Source organism: Pangasianodon hypophthalmus, chromosome 17 (genome assembly GCF_027358585.1).
Source record: "Pangasianodon hypophthalmus isolate fPanHyp1 chromosome 17, fPanHyp1.pri, whole genome shotgun sequence".
Classification (NCBI taxonomy): Eukaryota; Metazoa; Chordata; class Actinopteri; order Siluriformes; family Pangasiidae; genus Pangasianodon; species Pangasianodon hypophthalmus.
The window spans coordinates 9,820,466-9,830,174 of NC_069726.1; the positions used below are offsets into that span (position 1 = coordinate 9,820,466).

The 9,709-nt window shown below is 39.6% G+C and overlaps 1 protein-coding gene across 1 annotated transcript; it reads left to right on the forward strand.

The window, feature by feature from the left end:
• Nucleotides 1-338: 338 nt before the first annotated feature.
• Nucleotides 339-8,256, forward strand: alg5 (ALG5 dolichyl-phosphate beta-glucosyltransferase). Its single transcript, XM_026941739.3, has 10 exons — nucleotides 339-618; nucleotides 1,321-1,489; nucleotides 1,795-1,841; nucleotides 2,272-2,340; nucleotides 3,878-3,970; nucleotides 4,258-4,371; nucleotides 5,138-5,197; nucleotides 5,373-5,524; nucleotides 7,044-7,129; nucleotides 7,860-8,256. Exons 1-10 carry the CDS (start codon nucleotides 553-555, stop codon nucleotides 7,973-7,975), a joined length of 972 nt encoding a protein of 323 aa, XP_026797540.3. The 5' UTR covers nucleotides 339-552; the 3' UTR covers nucleotides 7,976-8,256.
• The last annotated feature ends 1,453 nt before the right edge of the window (nucleotides 8,257-9,709 follow it).

Below are 9,709 nucleotides of genomic sequence, written 5' to 3' on the forward strand. Positions count from 1 at the left end.
TCTAGATTTATTTCTATCCAGCTGCTGCGTCCAAAACAATTAATCTCAATAAAAAATAATGACCATGCATTCATATTAATATTTACATATGGCGTCTGTAACAAAGAAAATTTCCGAAAATCGCTAATGAAAATAAGCAAGCCGTTTATACAGTGACTGTATATTAATACGTTACATACGGACCTTTCCAATATGGCGCACGCGTTGACGTGCCTCAGAAGCCAGCAGCAGTGATGAGGTCAGAGGGAGGGCAGTGGAACCTCCCGGCCAGCAGGTGGCGCAGCGTCACCTGCAGCTCCTTCCCGTCAGCACCACTGCACCCTCCTGCTGTAATGTGATGATGTGGTTTTGCAGAGTTCACTTCCGCATAGGTGTTTTAGCCGGGGTTGAAGTGCTCCTCCTCTTTAAGACACATTCATTGGTTGTTCTTCAATAGACTTAAACCTGCATTTCGTGTTTTTTTGCTTTAAACTGTTGTATGAATGAAATAATCCGGAAGTGCTTCCCGCCCACAGACACTTCCTCACTGTGCTCCTCACTCGGGAATGGAGAATGGAGTTTGGGCTGTGTGAGTTAATCCACTGTCTGCTGGCTCTGGCTGTCTTCGTCTTGCTCTTGGTAAGTGTAACTCTTCAGCTCACAGCTGCCTGCTGGTCACTTCTGTACCTGTAAGAGCTCCAGCTAACTGATAGCTCATTCTCCTGGTTTGCCTGGTGGATTGGGGCTGCTGCTGCTTTGGAGACCTCTCCTTCTCCACCACAGGCTTTTAATATTTATAATAGATTTTAATATTTATAAATAGAGCGACTGATGCAGTGATGCTGAACTGTGTCTGATAAGAGCTGTGGACATGAGTACAGATATTACTAAACCTTTAAACATGCTGCAAGTCCAGATATTAAACCTGGTGATATCTAATCAGAGGTTCTTCTCTGGCGTCACTCTAAAGAACACAAAAATCAAGGTGTCATTTAGCACCTTTGAGGGTTTTTTAGCTTGTCTTTTGGGTGGAAACATTAAAAACTCCATGTAGAACCCCATAACAGAAGGTCTGACTTAGAGTTCCTCAGTTTCAGTCCTGTTGGACCTGAATCCTGCACCAATGATTTCCTGCTTTAACACATCTGCTAAACCTGGTGTTTACTTGGTGTTTACCTGCTGTTTACTTGGTGTTTACCTGCTGTTTACTTGGCGTTTACCTGGTGAGGAGGTAAATTCAAAAACTGGGCTGGACTCTGGCCACCCGGGAATGTAGTTAGACAGGCCTGCTTTAGGATGTTGTAGAACAGTGCTATCTGACATGTCTGATCTCCCCTGTAGCTTGTTGTAATCGCCCATGTCACTGCTGGGATGGTGGAGCAGAGGTGTGATGAGAAGGAGAAGTACTTCCTCACTGCAGCGGGCCTGAAGGAGCCTTTCCCCAGTCTATCTGAGCCTCCTTCGCTGGAGCTCTCTGTGGTGGTGCCATCCTACAACGAGGAATCCAGATGTAAGCTTCATTTTCAGTGATCTTTACTGCATCAAGTTAATGATACTGTAACACTGATATTACAGCCACAGGTTAAGCAACAGAAAACATTTGCACTGATTTAACTTGGATGATTGCGTATAGTTGCACTGATGATTGCAGGATGTTGATCATTTCATTGCAGCAACCCGAATCCTACATATGACAGGAAAGACCATAAACACTGATTTGATTGTCTATTATTATCTCTGAAGTTTAACACAAGCTTTAACAGAGTGATATTCCTGTTGTAATGATGTAACATTTCCTTTCCTTGCTTTCCCCAGTGCCTGTTATGATGGAAGAAGCCATGGAGTACCTCGAGAAAAGACGGGTGTGCTCATTTTTGCTTATTTTTGCATGTAGATTTGTGTATTGTGTATTTGCTGCTATTTTGACATTGATCTTAATGAGTACACTACTTCTGAGATTTGTTATTTATTGTTATTTTCCATCTCAGGATACACAGACACACATGCACAAGAAATATCAAATACATAATCCAGTAAATGCATCTTTTTCCAGAGTCTTTGGGATAGCATTGCACATTAAATATATTGCTTCTGTTGTTTAGACCAGAAAAGTTGAATGAGATGAGTGTAACTGCAGTGTGTGTTTATCACCAGCAGGTGACAGCAATGCAGATAAAGTCAGTGGATAAAACTCGGTGTCAGTGTTGCACTGTTCTACAGCATGTTTAGTTTAGTTAGGACTGAAGTTTGAAACATTTATGTGAATTATTGTGAATGAAATCTCTTTTACAGAAGAAAAATCCTTCATTTACCTATGAGGTCATTATAGTGGACGATGGCAGCAAAGACAAAACCACAGAGGTATGTTACAGATTTCTTTCCACTCTTCTTTTTTGGCCCAAGTACATCTAACCACTGTATACATTCTGCTGTCATTTCATTAGGCAAGCGTAGCTTATAGTTCGCCTCACTGACCATTTTATCAGGGAAACCTGCTATATAGCTGCCCTCTTTTACCCCACTCATTAATAGTGGACCACAACACAACGCACACACTGACACAGCAGTGGCATGATAGTAGATGTTGTGCTGGTATTACTGGATCAGAGCATCACAGCAGCAATAGTGATCTTTCAGTCCGTGTAGTGTCAAGTAGTATTCAGACGATAAGTTTTCCCAACATTTCACAACAGATTTCACAGGAGAAGCAAGATGTACACATGACAGTCACAGAAAAAGTTTATTTAAAATATTTATTTAAAATACACCTCATATCTTTAATGAAAACTGATTGATTAATGCACTGGATTATTAGTACATTTCCATTTCCATTGTCTAGCAGACGCTGTTATCCGGAGTGACTCACAGGAGCAGGTGACATGCTCATAACACGCCTGTAGGCTATACCTCCTGTGCTAGGAACAGAAGTGTCGCTTCTCTGACAAGTCCTTTTAAACGTCAGCTATACGTTCTTGTCCTGATTTTTAAACTCTGAAAATAATTGGTTTTGGTGGAAGATGATAGAAAAGAGCACTTTCTTTAGTGTTTCTGTACTGAATGAAAAGCATGAAATCTGTTCACCTGCAGGATATGCCAAAATATTACTTGGTAAAAGAGGGTGTGTTCTTTCCAGATGTGAGAACGCTAAAGGGACTAAACATAAAGACATAATCTGGTCATAATTACATTACCCCACCTCCCCATGTAAAACTAATCCTGTCCAAATAGGGCTTTACTCTCCTTTTTACATGCATACCATTTTAGTCCACCTTGTAGATCTATGGTTAGAGATTATAACTCACAGACTCGCACAGTATTCAGTTAGTCATCCTTTAGTCTTTCATCACTGGTTAATTTGTAAACACAGGATGCTGTGTGTTTTTTGGGTAGCTGATTATTTCTCTATGCAGCTGTGACATTGTTATGTTTAAAAATCCTTTTAAAAACGTTTAACTGCACCTTATACACTCATAGCAGCACCACACATGCACTTTCATGGCAGTGCCACTCTACTGGGAAGGATCTACCACCCAGGTATTATCTGGTAATGCTCAGAGTAGAGGAAGTGTGCGTAGCAACAGCTGGGCTACAGTCAGCAGCTGTACAGCGTGCAACTCTGTGTTATGTGGTGCTGATAAAAGAGCAAATGAGTGTAGCTACCAGATAGATGTACATAATAAACTGGACAGTTTGGCTAGTATTTATTTAAAATTCATCGGTAATGTTTGAAATTTAAATTTTTACATTAGAATCATGATTTATCCTGGTCCAGGTCACAGTGGTCACAACCACACACTCGTTCCCACATTAGAAACAGTGTTCTTTTATTCCTGACTTCTGTAAACCCTTTGTAAAGGGTTCTGTACTGTATACTGTATATTATTTTCTCTGTTCCCAGGTTGGCTTAGGATACACAGAGAAGTACGGGGAGGATAAAGTGAGGGTACTGACACTAGTGAAGAACCGGGGGAAAGGGGGTGCTGTGCGGATGGTAAGTCTTTATTTCATGTGACGCACCTAACACTGGACTCACACACAATAATGGCTCTTGTATTGTTGTTATAAAAGTTTTGGTTGGAAACTCTTTAAAGTAAAACACGTTCATTTGTTTGTGAATGAGTGAACTCACAGTAAACTACTTTCAGCACAGCTGTTACATGATCGCTGGTGAAAGCTTCATTTAATCATCAGCTCGTCAGCTTTTGACATCTCTCTGTACTTTTGGCTGTTTAAATCTGCAGTGTGAATGTGTCATGTGTTATGTGTTGCTCTGCTCAGGGCACTCTGCGCACTCGTGGACGTCTCATCCTGATGGCCGATGCAGACGGAGCCACAAAGTTTGCTGACATTGCGAAGGTGGAGGCTGGACTACAGAATCTCAGTCCAAAGCCAGTGAGCATCACTTCTTATAGACTGAAACAGGCAGTAATGTAGTGCTCCTCTCAGAAGTATAAAATGTGTTGTAGGGCTGTCACTATCAATTATATTGGTAATCGTGTAATCTGATGATTATTTTGAAGATTAATCGAGTAATCAGATTTTTTTTTAATTCACAATAAAAATAGACTTATGTGAACAATAAGTTCACTTAAGATAATTATTTAATCTTGCCAAACTATGTAATTCGAAAGGTCAGTCACTCAATATTTGATATTTGACCACTGTTTTACGATAGAAATGCTACAGTGATTATAATTCCTTGTTTTGCGTGATGAGTAACCATGGAAACATGCAGCTCAAAGTGGGAGTTATGACCTTATTATGAAACAGTAATATTGATGTATTCAAATGTTTACTTCACATGTGGTCAGAGATCATTAGCATTTCTATCTACTTTCTGTTAAATTGTGCGCTCTGACGGGAGTTTAAGTGGTGAAAAACTCTTTCATAATGTAATGCGAATATATCATACGCATCACACACATCATACATATCATACACATCATTTTCAGGCTTGTTCTTAAAACGGGTGTGCAAGTTAAGATTATTCAAGATTATTCAAAATGATTCAAATCTATCTAGTGGTGAATTCACTGTGCTGTGTCTGGTGGCAGATCTGTGAAACCTGGATGTCGCCTTTTCAGGTGCTGCAGCATTGAAGATGAACAAATGTTGAATGCTTATTCTTCTTTCTCATCATGTGTCTTATGTATCTCAGGAGAACATGGCCATCTCTTGTGGGTCCAGGGCTCACCTGGAAAAAGAATCAGTGGCTCAGGTATTTAAAACAGCTGGAGCAGAATTCACTCTGCATCTTTCCAAGTCCTTTGTTTTGCTACGTGTAAACAAAAACTGTCAAATGTTACAATTTGTATAGTTATTTTAATGGAACATGATTATGTCAAATGAATATTAGTATGTTGAAATGTTATTGCTTTTTGTTCTCGTGTCAGCGCTCTGTGTTCCGGACTTTCCTGATGTACGGCTTCCACTTCTTGGTGTGGTTCTTCTGCGTCAAAGGGATCAAGGACACGCAGTGTGGCTTTAAGCTCTTCACTCGTGAAGCAGCACTGAGGACATTCAGCAGTCTGCATGTGGAGCGCTGGTAAACCCTTCTGCACCGAGACACTATTCTGTGGGACCTGTTTCGTGTGTTGTTAATGTGATATGAGAGTAAAATATAAAAATGTTCTCCAGCACATGTTTAAAACATGGTTAAAAAGATCAGGTTAAAAAGAATTGGAAACCCCAGTCTGTACACATGATGTGCTTTCAGTTTAAAACATTTATCTCAAGCAGTTTCTATTCTAGGAACACATGCCATTACACAAATCATCCTTTCTAACTAAAACCTTTTTTGTGCATCTTTTGATCAACTACATATTCAGTATTTTTATTTTTATACCTGCTTTTTTTAATGTTGCTGCTTATTTGTAATTCTTTGTGGTGTGTTTTTGGGTGGAACCTCAAGCCAGACAAGTACAAGTTCTGGGACTGATTTTTAAATGTCAGTCACTTAAAAAGCAATATATAAAGACTTTGATTGCTTTGTTTATGCATTATAAACCAAATCAATCCCAAGTGAAATCATAAAGACTGTCCTGTGCTAATTGCAGGACTCTTATTCACAATATGCTCATGCTGAACATCCTTTCAACACACTCAGTACCGTTTGACTTTACTTTACTACACCTGTACACTGCGTTGGTTAATAATCCCACTACAGTGTGTCATCCAGAAGAGGATGAGTTCCCTTTAAGTCCATTTTTTCATCTCAGGGAGTTTGGCCACTGTTGCTTCTGACTTGCTCATTAAAAATCTAGATCCATGTCCAGATTTCTAAAAAGCAGTATTGTCTTTTGTTAAAAGTTCTATGCTAGTAATATTGAAGTGAATAGATATTATCTTCAATAATAGTTACGTATTCATACAAGGTAAATAAACTCTGTGTATAGTACTTTTCTGATCTTTTAATCAGCAAGGTTCTACTACCTCAGCTGAAAATGTGTAAGTAAATATAGTACTGTGCAAAAGTCTTAGACACCCTATTTTTTTTTTTTTTTTTGGTACAAACTTTGTTATAGAGTTTTATTTTATGACTTCTACATTATTGATTCAGTACAAAAACATTTTAGATTTCCAAACATTAGTTTTCCAGCTTTTACAAAATTAAATGTTGCAGAAAAATGTTGTATGTCAGTAAAGAAAGCAGCAGATTACATAAGAGACACTTTTCAGACAAAAAAACATAATGAAGGCTGCTGGGTTTTGCTGCAAAAATAAGAAGCAAGTGTGACAGTCAAAGTCTCCAGAAGAGCTGGGGCTGCTTCTGCAAGATGATCAGTAACACTTACAGCTCATTTCCGTTTAAAGCGAAGGATCGCCACACCAAATATTGATTTTTTTCATTTATTACTGTTTACTGCTCTTTATAGTATTTTTAATGTAGAAACATTTAATTTCATTATTTTTGAAGGCATCTTTGCTCTACAGCATTTCTTTGCATGTGCCTAAGACTTTTGCACAGAACTGTACTTTTACATAAATGTATATATTCAAGTCACCTGATATTTTTTTGCCCAAAGTCTTGTTGTTTTACTTCTTCTGGTCTTTCATTACCACAGGGCATTTGATGTGGAGCTTCTGTACATTGCCCAGTGCTTTAAGATACCTATAGCTGAAGTGGCAGTCAACTGGACGGAGATAGAAGGTTAGAGGTGGAACAGCCGCGTCCAATCGAGACTGATTCATTACCTGTCATTTATATTAATTTGCTATAGTCTATATTTAGTATAAAATTATAATGTTATGTTTACCTTTTTCATGTTATGATGGCATGTTTATTATTGAGATACAATATGTGGACACCTGACCATCACACCCATATGTGGACTTTCCCTAAACTATTGCCACAAAGTTTGAAGCGCACAATTGTATAAAATGTCTTTGTATGGTGTAGAATTAAGATTTCCCTTCACTGGAACTAAGAGGCCCAAACCTGTTGCAGCATGACAATGCACTGTGCACAAAGCGAGGTTCATGAAGACATGGTTTGTCAAGGATCATGTGGAAGATCTCGTGTGGCCTGCACAGAGCCCTGACCTCAACCCCACTGAAGACATTTGAGATGAACTTGAACCGTGCACCTTCTGACTGCAGCCCAGGAGTCCTCGTCTGAGATCAGTGCCCAACCTCACTAAAGCTCTTGTAGCTGAAAGAGCACAAATCCCCATGTTACAGCCACGCTCCAAAATCTAGTGGAAAACCTTCCCAGAAGAGTGAAGGTTATTATAACCACAAAAAGGGGAATAAATCTGAAATGGTATGTTCAAAAATGAAAAAAATATGGATGTGATGGTCAGGTGTCCACTAACTTTTGGCCATATAGTGTACATTTGGTATTGTTCTTAAAGCGCTTTGTGTCCATTGTGGCTTTCCAGGGTCAAAGCTGGTGCCGTTCTGGAGCTGGCTACAGATGGGAAAAGATCTCATCTTCATCAGACTACGTTATATCACCGGTGCCTGGAGATTGGAGTATCCACGGAAATCCGAGTAGGCCTTGCTGCTGTTGGTGTGTGGATTTACATGAGCACGCTCCAGTGTGTTCCACGTAACACCCACAAACAATTGCTACAAATGATAGTGACATACTGTTGCAGTTTGCAGTCAGTGAATGAGATTACTGCAAACTGTGTAGTAGCTGCAGTCCCTTTTTTATGATGTCATGGTATTGCCCAGATGAACTGTTAATATTAATGTTGAGTTCTGAAAAATGTGGTGATTGTCATTTGTAAAAAACTTGACATGCTCAGCCAAATAAAAGAACAACACACACAATTTAAAGTTTTCTTTGCAGCAGGAAAAATGAAATTCATGGTTTAGACAACTTGGAAATGTTTCATCAACCCTTTCATGAGCTGCTTAAGGAACAACTCTCAAGCAGTGGGTTTAGAAATCTCAATGTATTTGCTTACACAAGGATTAAAAAAACATTTTCCAAGATGTATTGCACAGGCATTGCCAAGTTATGATAAGAGTGGTACAAAGCGGTCTGTTCTTCAGAAAAAGGATTGCTCATTTGGAAGGTTCTTTGGTGGTTCTTTAAGCGTTCTACTTGGAACCTTTTCTAAAACTATTGTAGGGTTCTACAGAGTGTCTGAAAAGTCAGGAACCAATGGGAGCAAACCTACATAGACTTCATTCTGTATTTATTATTTCCAACATGCAGTATCTGCACTACATGTTCATGCTGTTTTTGTGGATTTTACTACTGGTTCCTGACTTTGCAGACACCCTGTATACAGAACCTTTAAAGGCAAAACCGCAGAAACCTTTAGAATGCTAGATTGATTTTTTTTTTTTCTCTTAAGTGTTCATGCACATCAAAAGGCTTTTTAAATCATGTGCCTATGTGTTTGGGGCTGACAGCTATTTTAGACTTGGACCAGGCTGAAGTTTCAGGATGTGGAGTGCACTCAGCATTCTAGGAAAGCGCATCATTATTTTTGTCCATTTCTCTCCGTCTTTTTTCAATCAGGCGTTTTTTTTCTTCCCCCATATTCTCCTCATCTATCTCAGAGAATCTCAGAGTGTATTAAATTACACTGTAAATGCATTAATAATAAAACCCCAAGTTCAAAACACCCAAATGTCAGCTGTCAGCTTTTCTAAGAGCCGCCTTTAATCTTCTGGGTTTGCTTTCCCGAGCGCTCGTGCGCTTGTTTGATTGCGCGTGCTGTATCACCTTTCACTGTCTCCCTGTGTGTGTGTGTGTGTGTGTGTGTGTAGCGCGCACTGAGCTGAGCACACACAGGCCTGAGTATGGGCGCTGTCATTATTGGGAGTATTGTTTCGTTCCCCTGCAGTTGCCGTAAACTGTGAAAATGTCAAACTTGTAGACTCTCTGTCGCCGTCCAGGCTTGCGTCACTAACTAGTACAGACTGCGCGCGCATGCCAAATCGAAACGTATCCATCCGCAACAGAAATAGAGCCATCGATAAAACTTTTTGGCACGCAGCCAAAACGTGAGTGCCGTATAGAGTATGAAAATGAATCAAGTCCGTATAAACCCTTCTCAAGATCTTTGCATTTGTGTAGCTTCTGAAATGAAAGCAGAATGCGAAATAAAAGAGCATAAATGCGAGTTATTTGTAGCGCGCGCTGTAATGTGAGATGACTGACAAGTGCAGCCTGCATGGAGCTGGCATGTTTAACAGAAATGCACTTAGTCTGCACGACGCACGATCGATGAAGTTTATTTATTTATTGTTCCAAATAATGCACACTTTG

Coding starts and splice junctions, on each gene's coding strand:
- alg5 (XM_026941739.3), top strand. CDS start 553: ATGGAGTTTGGGCTGTGTGAGTTAATCCACTGTCTGCTGGCTCTGGCT. Junction 1,842..2,271: donor AGTACCTCGAGAAAAGACGG/GTGTGCTCATTT, acceptor TCTCTTTTACAG/AAGAAAAATCCTTCATTTAC. Junction 2,341..3,877: donor GCAAAGACAAAACCACAGAG/GTATGTTACAGA, acceptor CTCTGTTCCCAG/GTTGGCTTAGGATACACAGA.